Source organism: Macrotis lagotis, chromosome 2 (genome assembly GCF_037893015.1).
Source record: "Macrotis lagotis isolate mMagLag1 chromosome 2, bilby.v1.9.chrom.fasta, whole genome shotgun sequence".
Lineage (NCBI taxonomy): Eukaryota > Metazoa > Chordata > Mammalia > Peramelemorphia > Peramelidae > Macrotis > Macrotis lagotis.
In genome coordinates, this window is record NC_133659.1 from 243,282,891 (window position 1) to 243,296,449 (window position 13,559).

The following is a 13,559-nucleotide window of genomic DNA, read 5'->3' on the forward strand; positions in this document are numbered from 1 at the left end:
CTAGAAGTAGAGAATTAAGATTGTAAGAGGAAACAATTGTAATCTTAAAGGCTTCTTGGATGGAGACCCCCATTCTTGATTGTTTAATGTAAAATTTGGCTTCACCCTCTACCTAATTCCTGGTCCAGTAAGAGAAAGAGTGTATGCCTTTTGCCCTCAGCATGAGAGGCAAGACATAAAAACCTGGGTTGGACTCCAGATCTGGCCCCAGTCTTCTTTGACCTGTGGCCCAGCCAATGCTGCTTGTCTGTGTTCTCATTCTCTCTCTCTGTCTCTATCTCTCTCCCTCTCCCGCCCCTCCCAGCCCTTCCTATGTCTTGTAACCTTTTCAATAAATTTTTGTTTCCATCCTTGCTTTCCCTACTCTGAATAATAATTCCTCATAGGCAGAACCAAACTCAAGTAGCCAGTGGCTACACTTTGATGGGATGAAATTCAGTTGGGATAAAGTAAAGTCTTCTAATTGAGTTAAAAATCAACTCCCCAACTACAAGATGGAAGCATAGCTAGAAGCTGTTCTGTTTTAGTGGGTTAGAGGCTCAAAATGAGTAATCATGGTAGTCAAAAAGCCAAATGTAACTGCATGGACTGCATTGAGGTTGGTTCTTGTCCTTTGTTTTCAAAGACCACCAAAATGACATCACTTATGTTTGAAACAAATTACAGTGTGTCCTACTGTGGCTAACCAGACCAATATGAGCTCAGAATGCTCTTCCACAAGTTGGGCACAAATAGTTCATGTGAACACCTGGGGTGGGTACACTAAACTTAAAGATGTCACATTTCCTTTGAGCTCCTTCAATTCTGCCTTCCTCATAGAGTACAGCACCCTCACTGATAAGGATATGCAATGATGGGAAGTCCTATGCCAGTGTCTCCCATGCTGTACAATCAATCCTAAAATTCTTCAATGAGAGCTCTTTATTACCTCTTCTGACTCCCTTGAGAGTGCTTGCCTTGTGTGAAATCTCCATAAAATAGTTCTTTTTGTCAAGTGTACATTTGACATTCTAACAATGTGTCCAATCCTTTGTAGGTGCACTCTCTGTAGTCATGTTGGAATACTAGGCAGTTTAGCTCAAGAATTACATTGAAGCATAGTTTCAAGGAGTGGTAATGACCAAATTCCACTATATTCTGCCCTAGTCAGACCTTATTTGAAGTACTGTTTTCAGTTCTCGACACCACAGTTTCAAAAGGTTGTAAGAGAAGCTGGAGAATAGATAAAGGGAACCAGGATAAGCAAGGGCCTCAAGTTCATGCCATATCAATCAATCATTTATTAAGCAGCTACTCTACTAGGCAACAGTGATATATAAAGACAAAAATAAAATAGTCCTTGACTTCAATCAGCTTTTGTTTGGTTACTGGGAACAATAACTATATTTACATACAGGAAAAAATACAAGGTAAATTTAAGGAACAAAGTATGAGTAGCTGAAAGAATCAGGAAAGTATCCTTGTAGAAAGTGTCACTTGAAAGAATTTTCAGGGAAATAAGATTCTAAGGGGTGGAAGTAAGAAAGGATACATTCCATTCAGTATAAAGGTGCAGAGTGAGTTTCATGCAAGAGGATCAAAAGAGAAGTCTAATTTAGTTAAATTTTAAAAGCAGGAAAGGATACAATGTATAATAATGGATAATTTTGAATTGAAAATGAAACAATTTTGAAAAGTAGGCTGGGCCCAGATTGTAAAGGCTTTTAAAACTATTGAGGCAGTAGTAGAAAAAAGGGGAAGAATAACAAGGGATATGGTTTTAAGGTGGAAAGTGTTCTGAATGAATATGTAAACTATTAAGTACATAGATGAGAGACAAAACATGAAAGAAATATGATATAATATGAAATTTGGTTTAATATTCAACAAGATAAGTCTCAGATAAGGGAAATTACTATCAAGTATATACATTCCTAATCTGCCTTTGTTTTTCTTGAACTGGGCAGAGAAGAGGTAGGCTCATGGCATCCACACTTCCCCAGGCTGACTATCAAAGAATATAGCTATGACAATAGCTTTTTCAGAAACTGTATAATCATATGTGGACCACTGTGTCTCAAGTAACCAGTACTTCATTAGTCCTTCATCTCTCAGTATGGGCTAAGTATACAAAGGGAGAAGCCATGGGGCTTGGCTCCTTTGAGGCAAGGTTGATTAGGCAGAGGTACTTTAGAATGAAGAAAATGTAAGAATTAGAGATGAAATTACATTCATAGATAAAGGATCAGAACTCCACACAAAATTTACCAGGATCCTGGTTTCCATTCCTCTTCACTTTGGAAAATTCACCTGAGAGTGAGAGATGAAAGAGGTTGGAAAAGGAAACTTAAAAAACATATTAGAGAATTAAGACAAGAGTCATTTAGGAATTGATAAAAGTCAAGACCAAGAGCCAGTCCTGAATAAATCAAGAGTTAAAGGATAGAAACAGTTTTTGGAAGAAAAAATGTAAAGGAGCAACAACATATGGAAAAAAATGCTTGAAATCAGTAATTAGAGAAAAGCAGATTAAAGTAAATCTAAGATTTCATCTCATTCATAGCAAAGATGATAAAAAATATAAATGGTATTAAGAGTGATATTCATACTCTGCAAGCTTAGGCCATAAAGTAGTAAAAAGTTTGGAATTAATTAGTAAGAAAAGTGAAAAAACTGCTTACATCTTTTGACCCATTACTAGGGGTGTGTGTGTGTGTGTGTGTGTGTGTGTATACATATGTGTGTGTGTGTGTGTATATATCCCAATTTGATGAGAAAAGTCCCATGCATGACAAAATTATCATGGCAGTTTTCTTTGTAGTAGTAAAAAACCTGAGAACAAATCAGTTGTTCATAGATTGAGAACAAATGAATAAATGTGTGGTAATGAGGAATTCTAAGAAACATGGGGAGTTGATACAGAATAAAGAAAGCAAAACCAAAATATTTATAAAGATTACAAAATAGAAAATAATAAAAGGCAATCAAACTGAATTATAATGAACAATTCCTGACCTAGAGTGCTGACAATAAAAATAGATCAATACACTTTTATTAAACAGGCTCTGTGCCCTCTTCTCTCTCCGTGTGTGTGTGTGTGTGTGTGTGTGTGTGTGTGTGTGTGTGTGTGTGAAGCAAGGGGAGAGCTAGACATGAAGAATACTACTTAAACTTTATATTTTTTTCCAGTTACATGCAAAGGTATTCAAATTTTATCCTTTTTTAAGTTCCACATTTTTCTACCACCTTCCCATGGCAGCGAATAATCTGATATGTCTACACATCACTGCACAAATTGACTTTGTGCTTGTTGTTTTTTTGTTTAAATTTTTATTGATACCGCTTATTTTTACATCACTCACCTAAACCTAAGTTTGTTTTCAAAAGAAGGAAGAACCAGGAGAAAATGACCGGGATGTTAAAACAAAAGGTAATCTAATCCAATTCCCTCCTTTTACATTAGAGGAAACCAAGAAAGTGATCTGTTGGCAGTCATGCTGACTTTCTGATCCGTAAAGCAGGGTTTCTGCCACTGTAAGGGGGCTCCTTGCTCCACGGGGGCTGTCTGCCTGTGCTTGCCGGCAGGGCCAAAGCGTGGGAGACCAGTAAGCAGCCCCCCGGTTCTCTCCATCAGAGGGCTCTGACTTCCGACACACCTGCTGGGGGCCTCTCTAACCGTTTCTGGTGTTGAACAGGGTTCTGGTGTACCTGTGCTGTGTGCCACAGCTCGGGGCGGTCTCTGGCTTTACCCCCCCCCCCCCACCCGTCTATCTTGCGAGGTGACCCAGGCTGATGGCCGGGTTAACCAGGCTCCCCAAGCTCCGGGCAGGGCCTACTCAGAGTCAGGTTGCGGCAGACCTCAAAGGGCCCCAAATCCCACCTATTTGGGGCAATAATGAATCTGGAAACCTGGAGCTCGTGGGAAGGGCCTTTCCTTAGCAGCAGGTGGAGCGCGCTTCCCTCGCCCCCAAGTGTCACCAAAAAAAGAGGCCGGGGCGGAGTCGCCGGAAATGGGCGGGGAGGAAGGGCCAGCCCGACCCGGCTAGGTGAAGGAGGCTCTGGGCGGGGCCCCGCGCCCTCCTGCCAGAAGGTGCCCACCTTCCTCCTCCGTCCCTTGGGCTCTCCCCAGCCCGCCCCTCCCTCCCCCGGCTCGGGCGCCCAGAGGAGCCTCACCTGCCCAGGATGCGGCCCAGACCACGTTTTCCGACTCCTGGCGGAAGCGATTCAAACGTTGGCCCGGAAGTCCCGCCCCCTTGCGTTCCAAGTTCCGTTTCACCCCTGCCTTGAGGCGGGTGACTGGGTTGGTGTGGGGGGGGTGGGAAGCGGAGGCCCGTGAGGGTGGGCTTTGGGCGCCCCGTCTCCCAGCCAGGGTGGGCTTTGGGCGCCCCGTCTCCCAGCCAGGGTGGGCTTTGGGCGTTCCTTCTCCCAGCCAGGGTGGGCTTTGGGCGTTCCTTTTCCCAGCCAGGGTGGGCTTTGGGCGCCCCGTCTCCCAGCCAGGGTGGGCTTTGGGCGCCCCGTCTCCCAGCCAGGGTGGGCTTTGGGCGCCCCGTCTCCCAGCCAGGGTGGGCTTTGCGCTGGACGAGACCACGCATTCAGCCCGCAGTGTGGAGTACTTTCTGCTTGCGGGGCTGGCCAGTGCTAGTCCTCCATTCAGTTGCCAAGGTGAATTTCCCCAAGCCCAAGTCTGGCCATATGGGCCCCTTACTAAATACACAATATCCTTTAAAAAATATTGAAACTGGCGCAGTGGATAGAGCACCGGCCCTGGAGTCAGGAGGACCTGAGTTCAAATCCGACCTCAGACACTTAGTAATTACCTAGCTGTGTGGCCTTGGCAAGTCATTTAACCCCATTGCCTTGCAAAAACCTAAAAAAATAAAAAAAAATATTGAAACACTCATACATTTCATAAAACAACTTAGTCAAATTATATCATACCAAAATGAATAATTTTGAGAACTATTTTAAAATATTATTTATAAAATTTATATAATATATATTTAATATTTAATATATTAAATGTTAATTATTTAAAGTTCACACATATTACACTCAAATGATGCAAGTAAAGAGACTACTCAATTTATCTGATTGACAGGGTGGAAAACAAGTAAAAACCACAATCATTTTACATCTAAATGGACTTTTGTGCAATCATTTCAGTCATCCTGATGCCAGGAGTTATAGGAATATGATGCAAGGAGATATGGATTTAGGAGATTTGTAATTGGAAACAGATTTTGTAATCCTTTAATGCTATTAACTTTTTCTATCTAGACAAAATTTATTTGCTCCTATGATGTAAATTGACTCCTATTGTTCCATTATTAAATGTAAATTGATAATGTCCCCTCTTTTTCACTCCTCTGCTTCCAGCCTTTTACCTGGTTGCAGTCCCAGACAGGGGAAGGGATTTCCTCTTTGTCCACAATCTCCTGTCCCTTCTGTACCCAGATAGTGGGCAAGACTATAAAAGCATGATCTGAACTCCCTTCAGCATGCATCCTCAACCTGAGTCTCAGCCCAGTTAGTTCTCCTGGCACTGTCTGTGTCTGTCTGTCTGTCTCTCTCTCTAATCTGTACTCTGCAGGCTTGTGTAACAAATCCTGAGCAGTTTTAAAATCCCAGGATTATGTGTCAATTCTTTCGCCATTCAAGGCCTCTCAATCTTAAATTGGCAACACCACCCCCTAGCAACAATCTCACTCTTTGAGTCTCCTTCAGTTACCCCCCAACTTGCTTTTAGCCAGCCTGCAGAAAAGGCTGCTGTTCATGCTAGTTTCTTGAAGCCACAGGGGAGAGTTAGGCAGCCCAGGTAGACATCAAAAATGAAAAGCAGCCCTGAAGAAGACTCAGGAAACCCTCACACAAGGGTTCAAATTTGTCAAAATTTGGTTGCCCAGAGAAGTTCATCAGTATTGTGTGTCAATTTCATGAGCATGTGCTTGCTGGGTTCTGAGTAGTGGATGATGCTCTTCAGATTTCTCCGTCACCAATGGAGTGAAACTGTTGCTGCTTGCTTGAGTTCCATTATACCTGAGGAAAAATTCAGACCCAAGAATGAGGTGTGGAAAGAAAACAGAGATTTATTAAAAGAACTTACAACAAGGGGGCAGCTAGGTGGCGCAGCGGATAAAGCACCGGCCCTGGAGTCAGGAGTACCTGGGTTCAAATCCAATCTCAGACACTTAATAATTACCTAGCTGTGTGGCCTTGGGCAAGCCACTTAACCCCATTTGCCTTGCAAAAACCTAAAAAAAAAATTACAACACATAAGAAAGTGATAGGAAAGTTAAGAAGTTTAAAGAGTAGAAATGAGACATTATCAATTTACATTTAACAATGAAACAATAGGAGTCAATTTACATCATAGGGATTGCTGATTGAACTGGTCAGGCCAGCTGACCAGGGTTCAGCTGGAGTCTGGAAGGTAAAAGAGACCAAGCCCCTTCCTTAGATGGCATTAAATTTCCCCTCAGTGTCCATGGGAGGGGGTGGTGGCCTGGGAGTGACCCAAGTCCTGCTTTGGAAATTTTGCCTTTTGGGGAGGGGGTCTCATGAGTAGTCTTGGACATGTTTCCAGTGGCTGGGCTCCCTGTCTGCCCCACCAAAAGAGAATGCAATCCAAAATCAGGTTGAAGGTCAGGCCCTCAGAAGAAGAAGGAATATTCCCTTAATGCAAACAAAAGATTCACAAAGTTTCTCTCCAACTGAACCCAATACTCTCTATGCCCATGTTTCTCTGCATCAAAACAAGGATGTGTCTTTGCTCCCATACTTTTTAGCATGATGTTTTCAGTCATGTTATCAAATGCCTTTACTGAGGATGAACATGATCTCAAGGTCAGCTACAGCACTGATGGCAAATTCTTCAAATTGAAAAGGCTATGAGCCAAGTCCAAAGTAGAGTGAGTGTTGGTGCATGGTCTCCTATTTGCCGATGATTATGCATTCTATGTAGCCTCTGAAGCTGAGATGCAAATGAGCATGGATCAATTCTCTATTACTTGTGCTAATTTTGGCCTGATAATTAGCATCAAGAAAATACAGATGCTCCATCAGCCAGCACCACACCATCCATGTGTGGAATCTTTGATTACAGCAAATGGAGAAGTACTATGGACAAGTTCACTTACCTTGGCTGTCCTTTCCAATGGGGTACACATTGATATTGAGGTTGACACATCCAGAACTAGCCAGAGTTAGTTCAGGATTTGGAAGACTCCAAAAGAAAGTATGGGAGAGAAGAGGTTTTAAACTACCACACTGAAGGTCTACAGAACTGTTGTGCTGACCTCATTGCTTTATGTCTGTGAAATCTGGACAGTCTACCAGTGCCACAGCAGTAAACTAAATCACTTCCATTTAAATTATATTAGGAAGATTCTGAAGATCACCTGGCAGGAGAAGATACCAGACATTGAGGTCCATTCTGATGGTCTGGACACACTATACACAGATGTACACTTGCCAAAAAGACTATTTTTATGGAGAGCTCACAGAGCAAAGCTCTCACAAGGGGGTCAGAAGAAGCAATACTGGGATATCCTGAAGCTCTCACTGAAAAACTTGAGAATTGATTATATAGCATGGGAGATATTTGCACAGGACCTCCCAGCATGGCATGCTCTCATCAGTGAGGGTGCTACACTCTATGAGGAAGGCAGAATTGAAGTAGCTCAAAGGAAATGTGATATATATAAGCTTATAGTAGCCACCCCAGGTGTTCACATGGACTATTTGTGCCTGACCAGTGGTAGAGCATTCCAAACTCATATTGGTCTGATCAGTTACAATTGGGCACACTGTAATTTGCCTCAGAGATGATCATTTTGGCTTTCTATAACGAAGGACAAGAACCATGAACCAAACTACCACTCTTGGAGATACCATTTGAGGTTTTCTTGGCAAAGATACTGGGGTTGTTTGCGATTTCCTGCTCCATCTCATTTTACAGATAAAGAACTGATGTTGACAGGGTTAGGTAACTTGCCCAGGGTCCCACAGTGTGGGTGTCTGAGGCTATATTAGAACTCAGGAAGCTGAATCTTCCTGTCTAAAGGTTCAGCACTCTATCCATTTTACCACCTAGCTGCCCAAAAGTGGAAAGTAAGGATAGAGAAAATATAACAAATTATATAGATTAGATTGTCTTTTCCACTATTGTAACAACTATTCATTGTTGTTGGTTAAGAACATCTCCGTTCTTGCTAAATGATTACCTTAACCCCAAAGTTTTGTCTAAAAGGAATTTCTTCACAATTGAATAGTATTTGGACAACTTCATTTGTTGCTTGTCATTTAACACAAAGCAGGGAAGCTCTGGACAGAAAGAATATTGTAATCTTTTCCCTTTATCTGTATTAAGGGACAAATGTTATTGTCGCTGTTGAAATTGGTATCAGCAATAAAGATTGAGAGCTCATATCAAAGTGAAGAATCACTACTAGCCCTAGAGTTGAAAATAACTCAGTATTTCACAAGCCTGCAGTTTCCTTTTTATACTGAAGAGACAGCAAGCTGTAAGTGGAGTGAGGAAAGAGCAAATAACAAAGTACTGGGTGAGGTGCCTGAGGGAAAAAGAGAAAGGAGAGCAGCCCGGAGACCTGGCTGGGCTGAGATTCAAGTGTAGCTGCCATGGAGCAGGAGGCTCAAGCTTGAGGACAGGGTGAACAGCAAGATTTTAGGTGAGGCTGCCTGAGGGAAAGAGAGAAAGGAGAAAGGGTTATAAGAAGTGGCTTAGCCTCAAATCCAGCCCCATGGAATAGAGGCCACTATTCTCCAGCAGCCTAGGCCTGGAGCATTTGGTTCTGGGGGGGAGTGACCTTGGGCAAGTCACTTAACCCCATTGCCTTGCCAAAAAAAAAATAGTTCATCTTTTGAAATTGTTAAACTTTTCCTATATTGACTCTGCACTAGTCTGCTATGTAATCCTTTCTAAACTAATGTCTCCATGCTGACCCTTTCAGCAAAGTTACTATAATTTCTTAATCTTAATATAAGAATTTCAGGTACATCTATAATTTTTTAGCTTCTCCAGACATGCACAAAAACACAATTTTACATCATGCATTAAGTCTACCCTAAGCCCTCCCTAACTCCTCTCTGTCCAGGATATGGATTACATTCCCTTTAAGAGTTCTGCTTAGGGGCCACGAAGTGGATAAAGCACTGGCACTGGAGTCAGGAGTACCTGAGTTCAAATACGGTGTCAGACACTTAATAATTACCTAGCTGTGTGGCCTTGGGCAAGCCACTTAACCCCATTTGCCTTGTAAAAACCTAAAAAAAAAAAAGAGTTCTGCTTACATTCTCCAAACTGCTGATCTTAGCTATTTACTTAGAACTGTTTCTCTTCTTCTCCCCTCCCCTTTCTCCATTCTTAATTATCTTTGATATTCTTACCAGCCCAGTTTATAAGTTTCTTTTTTGCTTAATTTTTACTATTTTTAGAAACACTTTCTTTACCTTGCTAAAGAACTCTGTGAATTAACTTGTAACTTTTTGGAGCAATCTGTGAATTAAATTTATGCCTTTTCTTACCACCTGAGTCAGAGAGCTTTGTGATTTCTTCACTGATAAATATCACATGGATAATTTGCAAGCCCACTCCCCAAGCAATTCACCTTGCTTCAAAGAATGTCTAATCATTCAGATAACATACCTTTGTCAAGGGAATTATGATTTTTATATTGATTTATATATGTATAATGAATTTATAATAGTAATTTCTAGAGATCCTTTTTCACAGGCAGGCTCTGGGCCTGGGAAACAGTGAAAACAAAGTAGTAATTTGTTTTCATCATGACAAGTCCTGCCCTGAACTGTGCTTGCCTGTGTTAAGTGAAGCAGATCAGGCCTGTTCTGTTCTGTACTATACAATAATAAGGCACTCCTAAACTGTACAAAACTATACAATCGACCTAGTCATTTCCGCAGGACTCCTAGTTGGATGGTCACAAGTGATGTAACTGTTGTATTGTCCTGCGTGGTGGATTCATCCTGGGAAGATCACTCAAGCCCCAGAAATGCAAGTATATATTCTCTGCCTGAACTCCAGCAAGGCAGAGCTCCAAGGAGTAATCCCATTATTTGCAAATAGGTTTCTTGCAAAGAAAATAATTAATAAACCACTATCTGATTTACTAGCACTCTGTCTCTGGCCTGTTTTGCCACACCCAGGTTATGGCTCTGTAAAACTCAGTTAACACCTTCCCCCTTTCTATTCCCTGGAAGCTTCCAGTTTCTTCTTGAATGTTTCACCCTTTCTCCTCCCCACTCTCTCCTGTGAAAGTTGCAGAATGCTGTTGATTGGTAGTGTGTTTTTTGTTTTGCAAGGCAGTGGGGTTAAGTGGCTTGGCCAAGGCCACACAGCTAAGTAATTATTAAGTGTCTGACACCGTATTTGAACTCAGGTACTCCAGACTCCAGAGCTGGGTGTTCTATCCACTGTGCCACCTAGCCACCCCTTTTGGTTGTGTGTTCTAAGCAGGACTAAAAGATATAAAAACTAAATCTGTACTCTTATCATCAGTTTCCTTATCATGATAATATCTCTTTGCTTTCTGTTTGGTCCTCCTATTTTTGATGTACAATTATCAAACACCCAAGAAATGAAGAAAATATCCTGATATGCTGGAGTGTGTTGGTGACAAGTATGATTCAAATATGACCTAGTTTGCACATAGTATTAAATAGCAACTAAGTGATAGTCTGGAAGTCAGGAAGAGACTCATCTTCTTGAGTTCAAATCTGGCCTCAGATAGTTACTAGCTGGGTGACTTTGGGCAAATCACAGAATCCTTCAATTTATTTCAGTTTCCTCATTTGTAAAATGAACTGAAGAAGGAAATGGCAAACCATTACAGTATTTTTGTCAAGAAAAACCTCAAAATGAAAACCTCAAACCTCAAACCTCAAAATGAAAACCTTTTGTCAAGAAAACCTCAAATGGGGTCAGAAAGGATCAGACAACTGAAAAACAACTGAACAAATTAAATAATCTGTAGTGCATTCATTGTCAGAATTCACAGTGTTAATCTCACTTTTGTTGTTCTGGTTTGAATTTTTAAATGGAAAAAAAATGAATTTATTTGTGTAGGAAATTGTTCTTGAAAATATCTAAGTAATGTTGACTCGCACATATTCCTTGACAGGGAGCAGGATTTGCCCCAATGTTTGGAAAAACAGCTAGGAGGGATGGAAATGTTATTACAACAAGGTCTATATCCTTTAGGAATTTACAATCCAGTAAGAAAGACAGGACACCTAAATGCAATAACACCTGATATATAACCTCATAAAGTTGTAAAAGTGTTTTTCTTTTCTCCAAAGGATGACCTCCCCTTCCTAAACTTTCTTATCACAGTTGAAGACACTACATACCCTCCCAATATCTCAGGCTCAAAAACTAGATGCCATAGTCCAAATGTACTCTTTACTCCCATGCTCTTTTCCCAACCCTCTCCACCTCCATCCCCCATCCTATCTGTTGGGAAGGTCTTTGGATTTCATCTTTGTAATATCTCTTATAGCCATCCCTTCTTTCTTCTGATATTGCTACTATCCTGGTACAGCCATCCATATTCTCATACTTGGATTATTGCTTGTTGGTCTGCCTACCAAAATAATCTTAAAGCACAGTAGTGGCTCTATCAGGTGTTTTTTCAACCTCAGGGGTTTCCTTTTATCTCTAAGATCATAAATAAAATTCTGTTGTCATTCTGCACTTTTGAGTCCTTGGAAGATCTCTCCTTCAGGATATGGAAAGTCATTATTCATCTGGAATTATAGTTGGTTATTATGCTGATAAGAGTTCCTTATTCTTTCTAAGTTATTTGTCTTTACTATATTGCTGTTATTGTATAAATCATTCTCTTGTTTCTGTTCACTTCACTCTGCATCAGTTCACATAAGACAACACACATTCCTCTGAAACTATCCCCTTAATCATTTCTTTCAACTCAATAGTATTATGTATAAACCACAATATGTTTATTCATTCCCCAATTTATGGGCACTCCCTCAGATTCCCTTTCTTTGTCATCTCAAAATAGCTATAAAATTTTTTTATATATTCTTAGAATTTATTTTGTTAGAACATAGAAGTAGAGATGCAACTCCCTTCTACAAACATAGAACAAAGAATGGAACAGGGTAGATGAAAAAAATAGTACATCTGATTATAGGGTTGGCAGTATCATGGGAGGGGAGGTAACATGATTGATTACCTTAAGAAAAGAGGGTTTCACACAGAAGTGATCCCACTGCATTCTGAAAATATTAATAATGGATTAGGAACCAGTGGACTTACTAGCACTTGGGAATGAGTCTTATCTTGGGCAAGAATAAGCAAAGGGTACCTAGTCAGTTTTTCTGCTCTCAGAGAAAACATGCAAATGTCATGGAATTCCTCAGGAGATGAAATTAAGAGGGATAACAATTTTCCTTGGCACAAAATGATTTGCAACTGGTGCTGAGATAACAATTCCTTTAGAAGTAAAGTGTTTTATTGAGAGTATTGAGAGTATTAAATGACCTCAGAGTTTTTATTTAATTAAAAATGATAAAGAAGAAGAATGCATATTTGGTATCTAACCAAGAGAGGAAGTTGAACTTTTGAACTCAAGAACTTGTTCACTCAAAGACAAAGGAAAAGTTTAGATTATTATAAATTACAGAAAAAGGTTCCAGAATAGGATCAAATATAAAATACATCCTCAATATTTGATTTTTTAAAATCTCACTTCTCATTTAATTTTCCCTCCCTCTAAATCATCCTCCTCTTATTCCTTTTTGTATTTTATTTTTGTGTATCCAACTTTGTGTTTGTGTGTATGTGAGTGTGTATGTGTGTGTGTGTGTGTTTATTCTTCCTTCTTTTAATAAGTTCAGATAAGAATGAGGTTGAAACCACATCCCCTACTTCTCCTTTATTGTATTGCCTGGTTTGGTTGATTGTTATTCTTGAAAAGGACCAAAATGATATCATTATCTTGGGGTCAAGGTACATTATGTCCAACTGTGACTGATCAGACCAATATAAACTCAGAAGACTCCACTACAGATCAGGCACAAAGAGTTCACATGAACATTTGAAATGGAAATGTCTTAAATTTGCACCTCTCATATTTTTTTGAGCTACTGAAATTCTGCTTTGCTCATCGAGCAGAGTGCCTTCTTTGATACAGGCACCCCATGATTGTACTTTGAGTGTTTTCCATGTCACACAATCTATTTCAGAGTTCTTCAGTATGTCTTCCTATTAATGCTTCTTCTGACTCCATGTGAGTGCTTGCCTTGTATGACTTTTCTGTCTTTTAGGCAAACATATATTTGACATTTGAACAACATGGCTAGTCCACTGGAATTGCACTCTTTGCAATAGAGTTTGAATGTTTGACAATTTAGCCAAAGGTAAGGTACTGTGTCCGGTACCTTATCTTGCCCAGTGATCTTCAGAAACTTCCTAAGACAATTCAAATGAAAGCAATACAGTTTCCTGGCATACTAGCCTCAAATTTATAAATCTCTGCTGCCTTTGTTTTGCATTTCAGTTATGAATAGATTTAAAATAAGAC

General features: G+C 40.4%; 1 protein-coding gene across 1 annotated transcript in view; it reads right to left on the minus strand.

The window, feature by feature from the left end:
• KRBA2 (KRAB-A domain containing 2) overlaps positions 1-5,483 on the minus strand; it is a 31,758-nt gene extending 26,275 nt beyond the window's left edge. The window contains exons 1-2 of the mRNA XM_074221013.1: positions 5,364-5,483; positions 4,153-4,663 (exon numbers count right to left, since the gene is read on the minus strand). Of these exons, the coding sequence (XP_074077114.1) occupies positions 4,153-4,663; positions 5,364-5,483 (631 nt within the window). The remainder of the gene's footprint in view (positions 1-4,152; positions 4,664-5,363) is intronic.
• Positions 5,484-13,559: the final 8,076 nt, after the last annotated feature.